The sequence below is a fragment of the Lolium perenne genome, chromosome 1 (assembly GCF_019359855.2).
Source record: "Lolium perenne isolate Kyuss_39 chromosome 1, Kyuss_2.0, whole genome shotgun sequence".
Lineage (NCBI taxonomy): Eukaryota > Viridiplantae > Streptophyta > Magnoliopsida > Poales > Poaceae > Lolium > Lolium perenne.
In genome coordinates this window covers 108,972,944-108,992,592 of record NC_067244.2, presented here as the reverse complement: position 1 = coordinate 108,992,592, position 19,649 = coordinate 108,972,944, and the positions used below count along the sequence as shown (strand labels likewise).

Genomic DNA, 19,649 nt, shown 5'->3' with positions numbered 1-19,649 from the left:
AATGTCAAAGCGATGATCACTATACACATGGAAAAGATATGGAACGCACACACGAGATGAACGGGGTTAGTGCGACCAAGGAATGAGCGGAAAAAGTGTATGAAGCCCTTAAACAAGGGTGCTCGGTGTCACACTAACACAAGAAGAGATCAAAGCTTTGGTTGCAACGGAGGGACAACAAGATTTACACGTGGCCTCTCTTCTCTTATCTCTCTTTTGCTTAAAAGCTTTTTCTCTTTTGTATTTGGTGGCACTTGACACTCTTTTGTATATGTGGTGGTACTTTGTACACTTTTGTATGTATGATGGCACTTGCACTCTTTTTGTGCTTTTCTTTCTTTTTCACGCTCTATGTTAGCGTTAGCTCGCTCTTGCTATCTTGCCACACGAGTTTTGCTTAGAAGCTTGACTCCACAGTACACACACACACCTCACAATCGGGGCCACGTGCAATGTCTCGCAACACTTGATAAGCAATGCTCGATAGGATAGATCGCAAAAGAAGAGGGGTTACAAGGGGAATGCAAGTTATACCTAGATGTTAGGCGGTGTCGGAACACACAACTTGCGATGAAGGCGGTGATGTCAAGAGTACGGTTGCAGGTTCGGGGTGCCTCGGATGTCGTCGCTTGCTTCGGAGCTGCGGGTTAGTTTCACAAACAAGGCACTCAAACGGGAACAAGCAAACACAAGTTAGCGGAAGAAAACGGTCAAAGTAGCTTGGCGGTGGTGGCGGTGGTAAGCCGGTGGTGGTGGTGTCGATGCTCTTGCGGATGTGGCGGTGTTTGTTGGGGCCGCGGTGGTGTTTGCCGGTGGTTGGGGATGATGGCGGTGCTTGCCGGCGGAGGAGAGGAGTGGCGGTGGTCGGCGGTGGAGGTGGAGTTGTGGCGCCCGGTCCAGGGGCCGGTTGGGCCGGACCTGGGGCCGGCCTGGCCGGTCACACGGCCGGTCGACCGGGTTCTGGGCTGGCCCGGCCGGTCTGCAGCCCGGTTGACCGGATTTCTCAACCGGGACGCAGTTTCTCTCTCCTGTTCTTCACGAAAATCGACCAAATTGGCCAAAACGGAGGGAAAACGATGGAATTGGGGGCTAAAAGTTGGGGAGATAGTAGATCAAGCACTCCAACACCAAATCCATGGACCAAAACCACTCAAAACGCAACCAAATCACAGATCGGTCAAGAGGCAATTTGGGGCTATTTTTGGGGATTTTTTTTGGAAAATTTTCTAGGAACGAAATCGAGTGGGTAGAAGGTCAAATCCGCGGTAACCAAGAGCTGCTGATACCATATGATGAGGTCTAAGACCCCGTGTGTGGCCCGATCTCGCGGTTGACCCGAAATCCAAAGGAGGGAGAGAGGGAGAGCGCGAAGAACTCGATGAACACGAAGAACACGATGAACTCACGCACACACACCAACCCGATACAATCGATTACTTACCCCGTGGCTCGATGGACCACGCCAATAGAATCAACCCGGAAGAGACACGCGGTAGAATTCCGAGCGGAGAGATTGGTGAGGGAGATGAATCTAGGAGTGGGAGAGAGAGTGGGTAACACTAGAATCTCACACACCAAATCCAATCATCCAACATGGGTAGCCTTGATACAAAGGGGGTGAAACCCTAGGGAGACAAAGCTCAACTTCATGTCTAAGCCTAAATCTTGTCTAAAGAGGTAAGGGGACGACCGGGGTGCTTATATAGTGTAACATCTCAAGTTTCAACAATAATAAACAAGAAAGAGAAACTCCCCAAACTCAAATTTTGCAATTAACAAAAACTTTTTCTATGCATATAGGGCCACATATAGATAAATGAATATGAGTGTTTTCTTTTGTGCAATTGCCATGATGAGTGTTAGTATGTGTAAACCTTGCTTTGTGAACCCTAACAAAGTTCACTAAACCCTAAATTGGGGAGAAATAAAGAAATTGGGAAAAACCCCTCTCTCACTCACATACCCTCTATGTAAAATAACCAATCCTCAACCAAGGCCAAGTTAGCTTGCCCCATGGCTTCTAAAATACTTCAATGTGATAAACTAACCCTTTTGCATCCTTGGATCAAGAATCAAACCAAAAGAAATCAAATTTTCTTCACACATGTGATAATGGTCACATCTCACAAAAATATTTTCTTCACCTCTTCACCCCTCTGTATTTCTCAAATCTTGAACTAAGCAAGGTCAACTAAAGCCAGGTCATCCAAGACCATGTCAAGGTGAGTAACTTTGGTGTTGACCACCCTCCCTAAAGTTGACTAGGTTGACCAGAATAAGAGGGCAAAGAAGGAACCCGAGAGAGAGAAGTAGATCACCCCAAATTTTGAAAACTTGCAAATCAATTCCAAATTGAGTGCCACCACCACCAATACATCACAATATTTATATAAATGAGAATCACCAAAAAGATTTGCAAAATTCGAAAGAAAGTTTCTTGCGGGCATTTCGTCGAACAATTGGCGAGCAGCCTCTAGACTAAGTGATACATGCTATTATCCAGCAGTTTTGACCCTAAACCACTTTGGCAAAGTGATCATCAGCCTCCCCTACACCCCCTGCCTCTAGCCCAGTACTTGCATGGCTGATTAAAGTGGAGGAGAAACCCTAAAACATGCTACACAATGCCATGCCGGCCACCTTTGGCACCCATCTCCCTGGCCACTCCCTCGTCGTTTCTCCATGTCCTTGAGCATCTATGATACATAAGGATCCCGCCCGTACCACTGAATCGATCGCCATTGCACGGCCCTGCCCAGAACGCCCGTGTCCAAAACGCGCCGGGACGTGCCGGCCGGCGTGGTGATCACGCCACTGGACGCGCAAGGGCGTCGTCCACTTGCACGCCACCGTCCTCGCCCGCATCCCTAGCACCGCATCGAGCACCGCCTCTGCACCCTCTACGAGCTAGACGAACGCCCGTGCCTGCCCTGCACCGTCGCCGCGCCCGAGACGAAATGATGCCGCGCGCCCAGTGATGGACATTGCACGCGCCCGAGCGATCCCATCCCCCTTTTGCCGCGCCAGCTACTCCTTGAGCATCTCCAGGACAAGGCCTACACGCTCCCGTCCTTTGCTTTCCCTTTCGCTCGCCGGAAACGCCACGCCATGGCCGCGCCCTTGCAGCACCCCCACGGCACCCTCGCCGCTATAAATAGAGGCCCTCCCAGCAAGCTCCTCTCACACCACTCGACTCCCCTCTCACCCCTGATCATCCTCACCACCTTAGTTCGTTCGATTGCCGCCGGAGGAGCAATTTCAAGATCGGAGCCGCCGGGGGACGCAGCTCACCGTCGACGATTGGCGCCACCCCAAGCGCCGCCGCTGCTCCCAACCTCTTCCCCATCGACTACACCTTCACCGCGCATACTGCCTGAGTCCTGCATCGGCCTGGTAGGCTCCCCGACCCCCTACTGCCGCCGTGCCCTCGTCGGAATCCCGCCGGGGACGACGACGTTCCCACACCGTCGATCCTCCCTCTAATCCTACGGTCGAGATAGAACATACCGGTTCGGCGTTTAAATAGACACCGACAGGTGGCCCCCACCCTGTCAGCGCGGCCCGAGCGCGCCAGCCGCGTGTTGGGCTGCGAAGTGCTGCCGAACTTCGTTTCGGCCCATTTACTTTTCCCGCCCAGCCCAAAAATTCAAATCTGGTTTATTCTTTAATTCAAATTGCTCTGCTGAATGTTTAGTAAAAATTGAATAGTTTAAATTCTACCAAACCAAATCTAGCAAATTTTATACCGTTGGAAAGCCCATAAAATTACCCATCCAATGCCACTGGCCCCATCTCCATTTTCGTTATAGATTTAATTTGACAAAAAGGACAAGACAGGGACGTTTACACATTCAAACTTTATTTAAAAATCAACCAGAATAGATTTTGAAGTAATTCCAACTCTAATAAATCACAAATGATGTCCTCTATTTGATTATGCAATAACATAGCCCTGTTGTTTGTATGATCATGATCTAGATCAAATAAAATGGCTATGTAGTCATTTCTAGAGCATTTTTAAGTGGAATTCAAACTCAACCCCAATATGAGAATTACCTCTCATTTAAATTTTGATCCTAAGTACTAATAACCAGGGGGAATGACTTAAGCTAATGAACCCTTGAGAATTATACTTAGAGATTTTAATTCATTTAAATGCTAAGTTTTTAAAACTATGTGAAGTGTAATACTTCTATTAAATGGAACTCACATGTAATAGATATGAAATGTTGACTTTGGGGTCAACCTATATTTCATACCCTATTATTATATGGAGAGATTAAATCTTAATATTAAGTAATGCAAAGAAATGGAATCCTTTAAAGACCTACATATCAAATCTAAGAAATAGGAATAATGAGAGGAAATTATTTTCTTTCTAATAAAGACCAATCCTATAATCCACCATGCCATGTTTGGTTGATGATAGGACTAGTGTGTGAACTATTTTGAGTGCCTCTAGTTTAGAATGTGAGCTTGGTTTAGTATTTATACCTCGTATTCGTATATAGACGCTAATGTAACGAGGAATACCAAGAAGAGGAGGGCTACTCTCAGGAAGAAGAAGAGAACTTCGATAACTACCCAACTCAAGGCAAGCTAACCCTTGCTAAACACAAGTGCTTAGCTCTACAAGAGCAAAGGCACCATCACACTTTACTTTTATGTATTACCTATCCCATGTTTTTTACTTACAATTGCTTTTGCTTATTTATTCCAAGGTACCCTTTTGATTTATGATTCCCTTGTCTAGATTAGAACAAGAGTATCAAAGTTAGCCTAAGCAAATAAAGCTAGATAGCACCCCCATCACATAGTGGCTAGTGCTAATCAATTAAAATTGACTACTCTAGATGGGAACATTTGTGAAATGGTTTGAAGTGAAAGATTTTGAAGGTGAATATGACCAAGAGAAGATGGTGATTTTTGACAAAATAGATTTGAGTTTGAATGCGATACCTTTCCAATGATACAAGTACCCCCACAATACCTGATTATGGGTAGGGCTTAACTAGAAACTTGTGTATTTTAGTATGGGTTCCCTCTGAACAAACATCATAGGGGTTACGCCGCGGCTGCCTCCGATTACTTGTGGATTGATGTTGAAATGAGGTGAATATACGGCCCAAGCCACTGTGCAGTTCCCGGGTTATTGCGGTTTCCACCGGGAGGCCAAGCTCATGGGGAGAGGTGCTCATACTAGCATATATAAGTGAAAGGTTTCGATTGATGATCCGCGTCTTTGTGTTACGATGATTCGAGGTTACCCTCGACGGATGTAATCAAAAGTTGTGGCACAAGAGTACAACCTCTGCAGAGTGTTAAACCTATTCGAATAGCCGTGTCCACGGTTACGGACGCTTGGAAAGGCCATACTATCTCCGTTATCATTAAAATGTTTTGGTTCTAGAAATGAATGGTGGTTTGAAAGGTGACATTATGGTGATCCATAATGAGTTGTGGGAATGACACTAATGTTCCCACTTGAGTTAGTTTAGCCCATGATTTAGGCTTTACCAAATGTTTATGAAACTAAAACTTGGCTTTATGCAAATAAACCTAGAGCTTAGCACCCCTTTACACTTAATGAGTTTTTATCTTAGAATTAGTTTGCGAGTACTTTAAAAGTACTCATGGCTTTGCCCTGGCTATTCAAATGCCGGACTATGAAGGAGAGCACCGATGTCGGGATGACGGACAACGGGACGTCTACGATAACTAGGATCGTCTTCTAACGTCAAGCGTTACTGTGGAATAGATCGTCCACTACTACTTCGCTTCCGCTACTATTTGTGATGTTGAACAATATATTCGTGTAATATTGGATCATGTGATCTATGGTTGTAAGACAATATGTGTTGTAATAAATGATGACTCTATGCTACTTACTATTATGTCTCGCAAAAACATTATTCCTGGGATTGCGATGTACGGCATAATAGGCATACGGACTTAAAAACCCAGGTGTTGACAAGTTGGTATCAGAGCCATTGTTTGACCTTAGGAGACCCTAGCTAGAATGGACGCTCAAAAACTTAGTTTCAAATTCCATAAATTGACTAATTATGAAAATCTTATTCACCTCCTTACCTTGAAGAGTCTTTTACAAACTTTAAATTCATGCCCTTCTTCTAATAGAATTAAAATTGGGAACACTTGCACTTATCTAACTTAATCATCTCATCTCTCTACAGATGGATCACGTTGTGGACGCACAGCCCTTTCTCCGGCCGAGTTCTATCGGTTGGGGAACGGTGGAGAGATCATCTTCGAGAGGGACCTCTTCTCCCTCTCCGAGTTCCTCGGCGCCCACCACCGGAAGTCTTTGGCGGAATGCCGAATGACCAACCCGGTGGTCAACTTCAGTGGGTGATCATGGTGGACCTTCGTGGGAGGTTCACGCTCCCAATGAGCGCAAGGATCCGATTCTCCTTCGGGGAGAACAAGCGGGCGGATGGTCTCGCAAGGGGACTTCAGGAAGGACTCGCACGTACGTGCGGGCAAAACTTCATGGACTTCACGGATAGTCGCTTTGTGCACTATGCAAGGCACAACTCCCTCGGAGTGCCAATGAACCTGCCGTCGCACCCGCAACTTCGCCACCATGTTGATCATCTTGACTTCATGCTGAGCGAGACCCGCATCGACCTCGACAACTCCCGCGAATACGCCAACCACACTCACATCCAGTTGGCGCAGCAGGCGGAGACCATCAAGGTCATCGCCGGAGAACGCAGGGCACTCCGCCGTGCCAACCAGAAGAAGGATCACGCCATCAACCGCCTGAAGGCCAGGATCGCCACTCTGAAGGCGACCATCGCTGCCCAAGCTGAGCAGATCCAGGAGCTGGAGGGTGAAGAAGAAGGGGAGAACATCCAGGGGGACGGCTACTCCTACGTCAGCAACGACGACGACTACGAGGAGGAGGAAGACGACGACCTGGAGTTCCACCCTTACGAGGATGGCCACGAGCACCTCGATGCCGGGATGGACAATGTCTACCCTATCAACGTCGATGGCGAGTAGTCCCGTCTGAGCACTTGCGCCCCGTGTTATGTATTGGTCCTTTGTACCCGCCCCATGTATCGTAGTTTGTTGAAAGGGTTCTTAAAACCCTCCTGAACATTTGGCTTGTAATATGTGCTACCTCCATGACTATGTTTGTGTGTGTGTAATATAATTATTATGAATCAAGTTTAAGTTGTATTCTACCCCAAAATGAGCCATAGACATTTCCCTCTTATCTCATGATCCCTATCACTGTTCAGATGGCACCCCCAACTCGCAACATGACTCAGGAGGCAATGCTGCAGATGCTGCAACAGATGATGGCTGATAGAGAAGTTGAGAGAGCTGAACGGCAAGCCAACCTAGCTGCCCTTCAACAACTTGCTCAGGGCAACCAAGGCCACGGAAACCACGACCACCCAGGGTCAAAGCTGAAAAACTTCCAGAACACTAACCCACCTGTGTTCAACAAGACAGAGGAACCCCTCGATGCTGATGATTGGCTCCAGACTATGGAGAACAATCTCGAGGTTGCCGGAGTAGAGGACAACGAGAAGGTGTTGTTCGCCACCCACTATCTGGCTGGACCTGCACGTGCCTGGTGGACAAGTACCCGCGCCTTACATACGGGGAACCTGATGACTTGGGAAGACTTCAAACTCAAGTTTAGCAAGTATCATGTGCCCCCGGGTTTGATTAAGAAGATGAGGGATGAGTTCAGGGAACTGAAGCAAGGCAGAATGACCGTGGTGGAATACCGCGACAAGTTCCTCACTTTGTCAAGGTACGCCCCGGATGAGACGGACACCGTCGAGAAGAGGAAGGAGAGGTTTCTGAATGGACTGCATGATGAGATGCGGTATCTTGATCAACATCCCCTTTGCTGACTTAGAAGCACTCGTTGACTCCGCCATTCAGATGGAGGGGAAGATACACCAAGCCAATGAGAACCGCAAGCGACGTATGATGAACCAGAGTGGGCCCAGCAACCACCAAAAGTATCGTCCCAACTCAGGTGGAGGGTTCGCCCCAAGAAACAACAAGCCCCCGATGCAGAATCCACGTCCGAGTTATCAGAACAGGAGTGGAGGAAACCCCAGGTCTGGAGGACACAACAACTACAACAACAACAACAACAACTTCAACCGCGCCCCACCTCGCGCCCCCAACACTAACCCCAACACTGCTCCAAGGACTGGGAGCAACGCTGTTCCCATCACCCCCAAGGACAAGTCTATCTACAACTGCTACGAGTGCGGAGTAGCTGGGCACTTTTCCTATGAGTGCCCCAAGAAGCTCGCCAAGACTGCCGCCAACACCTCAGGCCCTGCACAGCAGCAGCGTCGTGTCACCACCAACAAGAAGTTCGCCCCCAACAACCCGAACAACCGCAACGGCCGCCTCTACCACATGAATGCAGAAGAAGCTCAGGAAGCCCCAGACGTTGTGCTGGGTATGTTCTCTGTTAACTCAATACCCGCGAGAGTGCTGTTTGATTCTGGAGCATCGCATTCATTCATTACCGAAGATTTCGCATGCACTAGTAAGATTCAACCCATCAGTTTGAAGCATGTCATGATAGTTCAAATACCGGGATCAACAACTAAAGCTAGAAAAATTTGCAAAGATGTGCCCATCAGAATACATGAAATAGATTTCTATGCAAATTTGATTGTTCTGGGAGCCAAAGGAATGGAAGTAGTCCTGGGAATGGACTGGATGGCGAAACATCATGGACTGATTGACTGTGCCAAGAAGGCCATCACCATGACTAGTAGCACCGGAATAATAGTCGAACACATATCTGAAAAGATGCCCCGAAATTTTACCTGTAACCAAAGCCTAGCCAAACCCACCTTGGATCAGATCAGGGTCGTTTGTCGATATCCTGATGTGTTCCCGGATGATCTACCCGGTATGCCCCCAGATCGGGATATCGAGTTTATCATCGAGTTAATCCCCGGAACCGGACCCATAGCCCGAGAGAGCCTACGGCATGAACCCGGCAGAGTTAGTGGGCTGAAGAAACAAGTGGAGGATCTGCTATTCAAAGGTCTGATTCAACCAAGTGCGTCACCCTGGAGATCACCCGTTTTGTTTGTGGATAAAAAGGACGGTGCCACTCGTTTGGTTACGGACTATCGTAAGCTTAACGATGTCACCATTAAGAATAAGTATCCGTTGCCCAAGATAGAAGATCTGTTTGACCAGCTGACCGGAGCCCGAGTTTTCTCAAAGATTGATCTGCGGACAGGATACCATCAGTTGAAGATTCGTGCCACCGATATCCCCAAAACTGCCTTTACCACCCGATATGGATTATATGAGTACAATGTCATGTCATTTGGATTGACCAATGCCCCCGCTTACTTCATGAATCTCATGAATAAGATCTTTATGAACTTCCTGGACAAGTTTGTGGTTGTCTTCATCGACGACATCCTCATATACTCCAAGTCCGAGGAAGAGCATGAGCAACATTTGGAAGTGGTCCTAGATACCCTTCGGGAACATCAGTTGTATGCCAAGTTCAGCAAGTGTGAGTTCTGGTTGAAGGAAGTAGGATTCTTGGGTCACATCTTGTCAGTAGGAGGAATTGCCGTTGACCCCGCAAAAATCAAGACTGTTGAAGAATGGAAGGCCCCAACCACTCAGACCGAGGTCCGTGCTTTTCTCGGATTGGCGGGATACTACCGCCGATTCGTTGAAGGATTCTCGAGTATAGCAAGACCAATGACCCAATTGTTGAAGAAGGACCGGAAGTTCGAATGGACCGACAAGTGTGAAGAGAGCTTTCAACAGCTCAAGTTAAGATTGACAACAGCCCCAATACTGGTTATGCCGGACATTACCAAGCCCTTCGATGTGTACTGTGACGCCTCCAAGATTGGTCTTGGATGTGTCTTGATGCAAGAACGCAAGGTGATATCTTACCTATCAAGACAGTGAAGCCGCACGAACAGAACTACCCAACCCATGACTTAGAGCTAGCAGCGGTGGTGTTAGCACTGAAAGTATGGCGTCATTACCTCATGGGTAATCGATGCGAGGTTTATTCGGATCACAAGAGCCTGAAATATATCTTCACGCAGAAGGAGCTGAATATGAGACAGCGCAGATGGATAGAGTTAATCAAGGATTACGACATGGAAATCCACTATCACCCCGGCAAGGCCAACGTGGTAGCGGATGCTCTGAGTAGACTGCCGTGTCAGTTGAACTCCATGTTAGCCATTGAGCAACCTAGCCTGTTTGAAGAGTTTGAACAGTTTAGACTTGAACTGGTTAGCGAAGGATACCTCGCCAGCATTGAACTCCAACCCACCCTGATTAGTCAGATCAAAGAAGCTCAGAAAGGAAATGCTAGCATTGACGGAATCAAGAACCAAATAGCCGCCGGAAAGGCACCCGGATTCACCGTAGATGAAGAAGGAGTGCTATGGTACAACAAGCGCCTTTGCGTACCGTCAGACTCAGAATTGAAGCAAGTTATTCTGAAAGAAGCTCACGACACCCTATACTCCATTCACCCCGGAGGAACCAAGATGTACCAGGATTTGAAGGAACAATTCTGGTGGCATGGAATGAAGAGAGAAATTGGAAGCTACATCGCCAAGTGTGACATCTGTCAAAGAGTCAAAGCAGAACACCAACGCCCCGCCGGACTGTTGCAACCCCTACAGATCCCCGAATGGAAGTGGGATTCCGTAGGAATGGATTTCATCACCGGACTGCCCAAGTCTAGTAAAGGAAATGATTCCATCTCGGGTAGTGGTCGACAGGTCGACCAAAGTCGCCCACTTCATCCCCGTCAAGACCACCTATCAAGGACCGAGACTCGCAGAGCTATATATCTCAAGGATAGTCAGCACACGGAACCCCGAAGTCGATAGTATCCGACGAGAGGATCCCAATTCACCTCCCGATTACGCGAGAAAGTCCATGAAGGACTCGGAACTACTTTGAATTTAAGCAAAGCCTATAACCCGAAGACGGATGGACAGACCGAAAGAGTCAACCAGATATTAGAAGATATGTTGAGAGCATGTGTGCTAGAGTATGGATCTAAGTGGGAAGACTGCTTGCCGTACACGTAATTCTCGTACAACAACAGCTACCAAGCCGGCTTGCGGATGGCCCCCTTCGAAGCAGCATGTACGGAAGGAAGTGCCGTACCCTACGAATTGGTCGGAAGTAGGAGAGAGTCAAATCTTTGGACCAGATATCCTCCGAGAAGCCGAAGAAAAGGTTCACAAGATTCGTGAGTACCTCAAGACAGCCCAATCAAGACAGAAGAGCTACGCCGACAAGAGACGCCGAGAGATGACCTTCGAGATCGGAGATTTCGTATATCTCAAAGTGTCCCCTCTTAAGGGAATGCAGAGATTTCAACTCAGAGGAAAGCTCGCACCCCGATATGTCGGACCTTTCAAGGTCCTGAGTCGCCGAGGAGAAGTATCCTATCAGCTGGAGTTGCCGGAAGAAATGTCAGCGGTGCACAATGTGTTTCACATCTCGCTACTCCGGAAATGTTTAGAAGTGCCTGAGAAGACCGAGGTGTTCAAGAACATCGACCATCGAGCTGTCGATATCAACTCAGATCTGACATACCGCGAAGTACCTATTCGCATCTTGGAAGAAGCTTTCAGAACCACCCGTACTCGAAGTATCAAGTTTCTGAAGATCCAATGGAGTAACCACACCGAAGAAGAAGCCACTTGGGAGAGAGAAGACTTTATGAGGACTGAGTACCCAGATCTCTTTAGTACCTAGTTTTCTCAGATCTCGGGACGAGATCTTTTGTAAGGGGGAAGGGTTTGTAACATCTCAAGTTTCAACAATAATAAACAAGAAAGAGAAACTCCCCAAACTCAAATTTTGCAATTAACAAAAACTTTTTCTATGCATATAGGGCCACATATAGATAAATGAATATGAGTGTTTTCTTTTGTGCAATTGCCATGATGAGTGTTAGTATGTGTAAACCTTGCTTTGTGAACCCTAACAAAGTTCACTAAACCCTAAATTGGGGAGAAATAAAGAAATTGGGAAAAACCCCTCTCTCACTCACATACCCTCTATGTAAAATAACCAATCCTCAACCAAGGCCAAGTTAGCTTGCCCCATGGCTTCTAAAATACTTCAATGTGATAAACTAACCCTTTTGCATCCTTGGATCAAGAATCAAACCAAAAGAAATCAAATTTTCTTCACACATGTGATAATGGTCACATCTCACAAAAATATTTTCTTCACCTCTTCACCCCTCTGTATTTCTCAAATCTTGAACTAAGCAAGGTCAACTAAAGCCAGGTCATCCAAGACCATGTCAAGGTGAGTAACTTTGGTGTTGACCACCCTCCCTAAAGTTGACTAGGTTGACCAGAATAAGAGGGCAAAGAAGGAACCCGAGAGAGAGAAGTAGATCACCCCAAATTTTGAAAACTTGCAAATCAATTCCAAATTGAGTGCCACCACCACCAATACATCACAATATTTATATAAATGAGAATCACCAAAAAGATTTGCAAAATTCGAAAGAAAGTTTCTTGCGGGCATTTCGTCGAGCAATTGGCGTGCAGCCTCTAGACTAAGTGATACATGCTATTATCCAGCAGTTTTGACCCTAAACCACTTTGGCAAAGTGATCATCAGCCTCCCCTACACCCCCTGCCTCTAGCCCAGTACTTGCATGGCTGATTAAAGTATAGGAGAAACCCTAAAACATGCTACACAATGCCATGCCGGCCACCTTTGGCACCCATCTCCCTGGCCACTCCCTCGTCGTTTCAACATGTCCTTGAGCATCTATGATACATAAGGATCCCGCCCGTACCACTGAATCGATCGCCATTGCACGGCCCTGCCCAGAACGCCCGTGTCCAAAACGCGCCAGGACGTGCCAGCCGGCGTGGTGATCACGCCCTGGACGCGCAAGGACGTCGTCCACTTGCACGCCACCGTCCTCGCCCTGCATCCCTAGCACCGCATCGAGCACCGCCTCTGCACCCTCTACGAGCTAGACGAACGCCCGTGCCTGCCCTGCACCGTCGCCGGCGCCCGAGACGAAATGATGCCGCGCGCCCAGTGATGGACATTGCACGCGCCCGAGCGATCCCATCCCCCTTTTGCCGCGCCAGCTACTCCTTGAGCATCTCCAGGACAAGGCCTACACGCTCCCGTCCTTTGCTTGCCCTTTCGCTCGCCGGAAACGCCACGCCATGGCCGCGCCCTTGCAGCACCCCACGGCACCCTCGCCGCTATAAATAGAGGCCCTCCCAGCAAGCTCCTCTCACACCACTCGACTCCCCTCTCACCCCTGATCATCCTCACCACCTTAGTTCGTTCGATTGCCGCCGGAGGAGGAGCAATTTCAAGATCGGAGCCGCCGGGGGACGCAGCTCACCGTCGACGATTGGCGCCACCCCAAGCGCCGCCGCTGCTCCCAACCTCTTCCCCATCGACTACACCTTCACCGCGCATACTGCCTGAGTCCTGCATCGGCCTGGTAGGCTCCCCGACCCCCTACTGCCGCCGTGCCCTCGTCGGAATCCCGCCGGGGACGACGACGTTCCCACACCGTCGATCCTCCCTCTAATCCTACGGTCGAGATAGAACATACCGGTTCGGCGTTTAAATAGACACCGACAGGTGGCCCCCACCCTGTCAGCGCGGCCCGAGCGCGCCAGCCGCGTGTTGGGCTGCGAAGTGCTGCCGAACTTCGTTTCGGCCCATTTACTTTTCCCGCCCAGCCCAAAAATTCAAATCTGGTTTATTCTTTAATTCAAATTGCTCTGCTGAATGTTTAGTAAAAATTGAATAGTTTAAATTCTACCAAACCAAATCTAGCAAATTTTATACCGTTGGAAAGCCCATAAAATTACCCATCCAATGCCACTGGCCCCATCTCCATTTTCGTTATAGATTTAATTTGACAAAAAGGACAAGACAGGGACGTTTACACATTCAAACTTTATTTAAAAATCAACCAGAATAGATTTTGAAGTAATTCCAACTCTAATAAATCACAAATGATGTCCTCTATTTGATTATGCAATAACATAGCCCTGTTGTTTGTATGATCATGATCTAGATCAAATAAAATGGCTATGTAGTCATTTCTAGAGCATTTTTAAGTGGAATTCAAACTCAACCCCAATATGAGAATTACCTCTCATTTAAATTTTGATCCTAAGTACTAATAACCAGGGGGAATGACTTAAGCTAATGAACCCTTGAGAATTATACTTAGAGATTTTAATTCATTTAAATGCTAAGTTTTTAAAACTATGTGAAGTGTAATACTTCTATTAAATGGAACTCACATGTAATAGATATGAAATGTTGACTTTGGGGTCAACCTATATTTCATACCCTATTATTATATGGAGAGATTAAATCTTAATATTAAGTAATGCAAAGAAATGGAATCCTTTAAAGACCTACATATCAAATCTAAGAAATAGGAATAATGAGAGGAAATTATTTTCTTTCTAATAAAGACCAATCCTATAATCCACCATGCCATGTTTGGTTGATGATAGGACTAGTGTGTGAACTATTTTGAGTGCCTCTAGTTTAGAATGTGAGCTTGGTTTAGTATTTATACCTCGTATTCGTATATAGACGCTAGTAACGAGGAATACCAAGAAGAGGAGGGCTACTCTCAGGAAGAAGAAGAGAACTTCGATAACTACCCAACTCAAGGCAAGCTAACCCTTGCTAAACACAAGTGCTTAGCTCTACAAGAGCAAAGGCACCATCACACTTTACTTTTATGTATTACCTATCCCATGTTTTTTACTTACAATTGCTTTTGCTTATTTATTCCAAGGTACCCTTTTGATTTATGATTCCCTTGTCTAGATTAGAACAAGAGTATCAAAGTTAGCCTAAGCAAATAAAGCTAGATAGCACCCCCATCACATAGTGGCTAGTGCTAATCAATTAAAATTGACTACTCTAGATGGGAACATTTGTGAAATGGTTTGAAGTGAAAGATTTTGAAGGTGAATATGACCAAGAGAAGATGGTGATTTTTGACAAAATAGATTTGAGTTTGAATGCGATACCTTTCCAATGATACAAGTACCCCCACAATACCTGATTATGGGTAGGGCTTAACTAGAAACTTGTGTATTTTAGTATGGGTTCCCTCTGAACAAACATCATAGGGGTTACGCCGCGGCTGCCTCCGTTACTTGTGGATTGATGTTGAAATGAGGTGAATATACGGCCCAAGCCCTGTGCAGTTCCCGGGTTGACTGCGGTTTCCACCGGGAGGCCAAGCTCATGGGGAGAGGTGCTCATACTAGCATATATAAGTGAAAGGTTTCGATTGATGATCCGCGTACTGTGTTACGATGATTCGAGGTTACCCTCGACGGATGTAATCAAAAGTTGTGGCACAAGAGTACAACCTCTGCAGAGTGTTAAACCTATTCGAATAGCCGTGTCCACGGTTACGGACGCTTGGAAAGGCCATACTATCTCCGTTATCATTAAAATGTTTTGGTTCTAGAAATGAATGGTGGTTTGAAAGGTGACATTATGGTGATCCATAATGAGTTGTGGGAATGACACTAATGTTCCCACTTGAGTTAGTTTAGCCCATGATTTAGGCTTTACCAAATGTTTATGAAACTAAAACTTGGCTTTATGCAAATAAACCTAGAGCTTAGCACCCCTTTACACTTAATGAGTTTTTATCTTAGAATTAGTTTGCGAGTACTTTAAAAGTACTCATGGCTTTGCCCTGGCTATTCAAATGCCAGACTATGAAGGAGAGCACCAGTATCAGGATGACGGACAACAGGACGTCTACGATAACTAGGATCGTCTTCTAACGTCAAGCGTTGCCTGTGGAATAGATCGTCCACTACTACTTCGCTTCCGCTACTATTTGTGATGTTGAACAATATATTCGTGTAATATTGGATCATGTGATCTATGGTTGTAAGACAATATGTGTTGTAATAAATGATGACTCTATGCTACTTACTATTATGTCTCGCAAAAACATTATTCCTGGGATTGCGATGTACGGCATAATAGGCATCTGGACTTAAAAACCCAGGTGTTGACATATAGGCATACAAGGCAGCTCGGGTCGAACGGGTACAAGTTGGTGGGTCAAACCCGTGAAATCCGGTCCAGGGGCCGGTCCGACCGGGTCTGGGACCGGGCCATCCGGTCCAAACCGGATTCTGGGCCGGCCGGTGACCGGGCGAGGCTTCCGAAGCCCCGGGACTGCGTCCGGATGGCACAAGCGGAGATTCCGGTCGAAACCGGCCAGGCCGGCCAGGGGCCCGGTCAGACCGGCCCTGGGGCTGGGTGGGCCGGCCTGTGGCCCGGTTGACCGGCCCTGGGACCGGCCGGCCTTCCTCCTCTCGCCTCTTCTTCCTCTTCCTTCCTTCTTCCTTCCTTCTTCTTCTTCTTCCTTCTTCCTTGCACCATGGGAGTTCCTCCTCTCCGGTTCCTCGATGATTCTTGTACCTAATGATATGTAGCACACCGATATGAGGTAGCATTCCATCCAAGGTATGGACGAGGTCGGGTGTTGAGAGGAAGGAGTTCACCTTGACACAAATGGTGGGGGATTTGTGTTGTTGGTCCACTTGGGGGACTCCTTGGCCATGGTGTAGCGTCGACGATAGGCGGGGCTGCCCTTGACGGTCTTGAGGCGTAGGTGTCCGAAGGCCACCCCGCATCAAGATGTTTTACCATAATAACAGACATAATGTGAAACCAAGCACCATGGACCTTTAAATAAAAGCACAATCATCAATTGGTTAACCTCATGGAAAAGATCAATTTTTAAAATAAGGTTACCTTAGGTCGTCTGATATATATGAACTCCTAGGGCACTTATAAGCATCAACACGGGGATGAGTTTTTTTTTCCAACGCAGTTACAATCAACACCAATCTTCTTGCATTGGCACTGAAAAGAATATTATGAATATATAAGATCATACCATAAAGTTAGAGCTTTGGTGTAATGACTAATATAGATCGCACTGCCAGGAGAACCAAATATGGACCAAGGTAGCACAATGTCATTCGCTGGACATGCAGAGTACTACATTGGGCTCGTCCTCTTAACCTTCAGACCAAAGACAGACTAATTTTAGGAACCATAATACATTAACACCATTTTCTTTTCTGCAGAATTATGAGATTACTTTAGATTAAGGAAAGACATATATTGACATATATTTTACTTATTATCCATACAAACATGAACACCATATCATTACTACCCAGTGCTCCTTGGGAGATTGTCACACCAGTCATAAACAACCAACTCCTCCATGATTCTGCTACATAATATTATACCTTCAACGCACATGGAAATGACATAAAAGGTATTATAGAATAATGACAATGGGATTAAAAATATTTAAGCTTTTCTAGCACATACATAACTAATACTGCTAAGCTATAATTCGAGCATAGTTTCAATGGGCAAAGAAGATCGATTAAAATATAGCATAGAACTAGTACTTTTGATGCAAAATTTCGGAAAACTACCAGTTTTCGCTCCAATCGCACAGAACTACCACATTTTGGCCAGTTTGTTTCAAATAGCACTGATCGTCCACTGAACGCAGATTGACAGGGTTTATGACAACGCGGGCCCACTGTCAGGCATGATGTGGCGCCTTCCGTCAACGAGCCGTTAACGGCGTGCGGGGCCCACCACTCGCGGACGGTAGAAGAGGCACGCGCCCCTGTCCGGTCGTTACCGACCGCCCCTGTCTCCCCTTCGAAGCAGCGCCGCCGAGGCTCCCGCACCGCCGTCGCCCATTGCCGCCGCCGCCCCCACCGCCGCATGCCTAGCTGGAACGACGGCGAAAGCTCACCGGAGCACTTCCCTGTAAGTTCTTAGCCTCTCATCTCTGATTTCGAATTTAGGGTTAGGGTTCTTATGCCGATTTGGGATTTTTTGATTTCTGTCGATTTAGGTCAATAAAGTTCGTTTCTTTTGCAATTTCCTGTGGATTAGGACTTGACTGCCATGGATTACGCCCCTGAGACATGCTTGGACCTCTCATTCTCTGGAGTTGCTGTCGGAGCGGAACGCTGCCGCGTTCATGACTTGGAGCCGACCAGATGCGTGGCATTTGAAGGGAGTTTGACCGGGAGGAGGTTTCACATGTGCAGCGTTGAAAATGTAAGTGTTGTGGTCGATTTTGTCTACAATTATTGTAAAATTTAGTTAACAGAATTCAGTTTAGTTCAGTACAACTGTTAAAATGAATGATGGCACATGTTAATGGTAGTTCAGTACTAATTCTAAATTTCTATTTGTATGAATGGTAAGAGACGATAATTATATCATAGTTTAGTCTTTTTCTTCACTGATTTAGTTGCAGGTTAGTTCATTGCAAGTAAGAGAGCATAAGTAAATTTGCAAAATTAAACTATATATAAGGTAGTTGCAGGTTACTTGATTGCAGCACTATTTTTCATTAGTTTGTTAAAAATGCAAGTTCTGCATGCCTCTAAATAATTTGAAAATTACTGTTTTTGTAGCATGTGGAGAATTGTGGTTTTCAGAAATGGGTTGATGTAGAAGAATGGCCAGAAGCTCTGCAGAATTCTTTGGGAAGGCTGTGGTCTATGTACCATGAGGCTAGTGACAAAAGAATTGAAGAGAGGCTTGAGAATGCCAAGTTGGTTCAAGAGTTGGTCGAGGAGAGGGACAAGTTCAAAAAGAACTACTACAGTTTAATGGATGATGTTGCCAAATTTATGAAAGATCAAGAGAAAAGGGTCATGGAGGCAAATTTAAAGAAGATGAATGAAGAGAAGGAAGCTATATTTGACCTGGACAGGCCTGCATTGGAAGATGAGGTGATCAAGCTCAATTCAGAGTTGTTTGATTTGAAGGAGGAGAAGAAGAAGTGGGAGTCGCAGAAGAAGCACTGGGAGTCAATGGAGAAGCTTAGAAAGGAAAACTGGGAGAAGAAAGAAGAGGCATGGAAGGAGGAGAAAAAGAAGCTAGAGTACACAGTATTTGACCTCTTCAAGGTTAACAGTGCAAACAAGGAGAAGCTGCTGCAGATCAAAGGCATTATCGGAGAAATCTGATTTGATTAATGTCATTTTATGTATGCTGGGTTTATGTAATATGTATGCTAGATCTCGGAAGAATTCTAAATTAGGGTTTATGTAATATGTATGCGGGATCTCGGAGAATTCTAAATTATGTTTATGTAATATGTGTCGGAGAATTCTAAAGTTGGTTAATGTGATATGTATGCGGGATGTCGGAGAATTTTAAATTTGGACAGTGAGTTGTTATAAATGGTCGCCGACACATTTGAGTCACGGCGGCGCCGCTCATAAGAGGTCGCCGGCGGTTTTAGTCACGGCGGCGCCGCCCATAAATGGTCGCCGGCACATTTGACAACAAATGTGTACTGGAAACAAACAATGTACTACAACCTGATGCAATTCACTTAGCATTGTTTCAGCCTTACACATAGCATAACCTGATGCAATTGAACACATGCATTGTTTCAGCCTGACACATCACTTGGCACTTGGCAATTCAACAAACCATCTAGCACAAACAAAACAACACATATCACTTGACATTGTTTCAGCCTGATACAAACATGAACACTTGGAATT

General features: G+C 46.2%; 1 protein-coding gene across 1 annotated transcript; it reads left to right on the top strand.

The window, feature by feature from the left end:
• The first annotated feature begins 17,484 nt into the window (after positions 1-17,484).
• Positions 17,485-19,273, top strand: LOC127298913 (uncharacterized). The gene is made up of 3 exons (XM_051328782.2): positions 17,485-17,886; positions 18,016-18,183; positions 18,546-19,273. Exons 1-3 carry the CDS (start codon positions 17,842-17,844, stop codon positions 19,101-19,103), a joined length of 771 nt encoding a protein of 256 aa, XP_051184742.2. The 5' UTR covers positions 17,485-17,841; the 3' UTR covers positions 19,104-19,273.
• Positions 19,274-19,649: the final 376 nt, after the last annotated feature.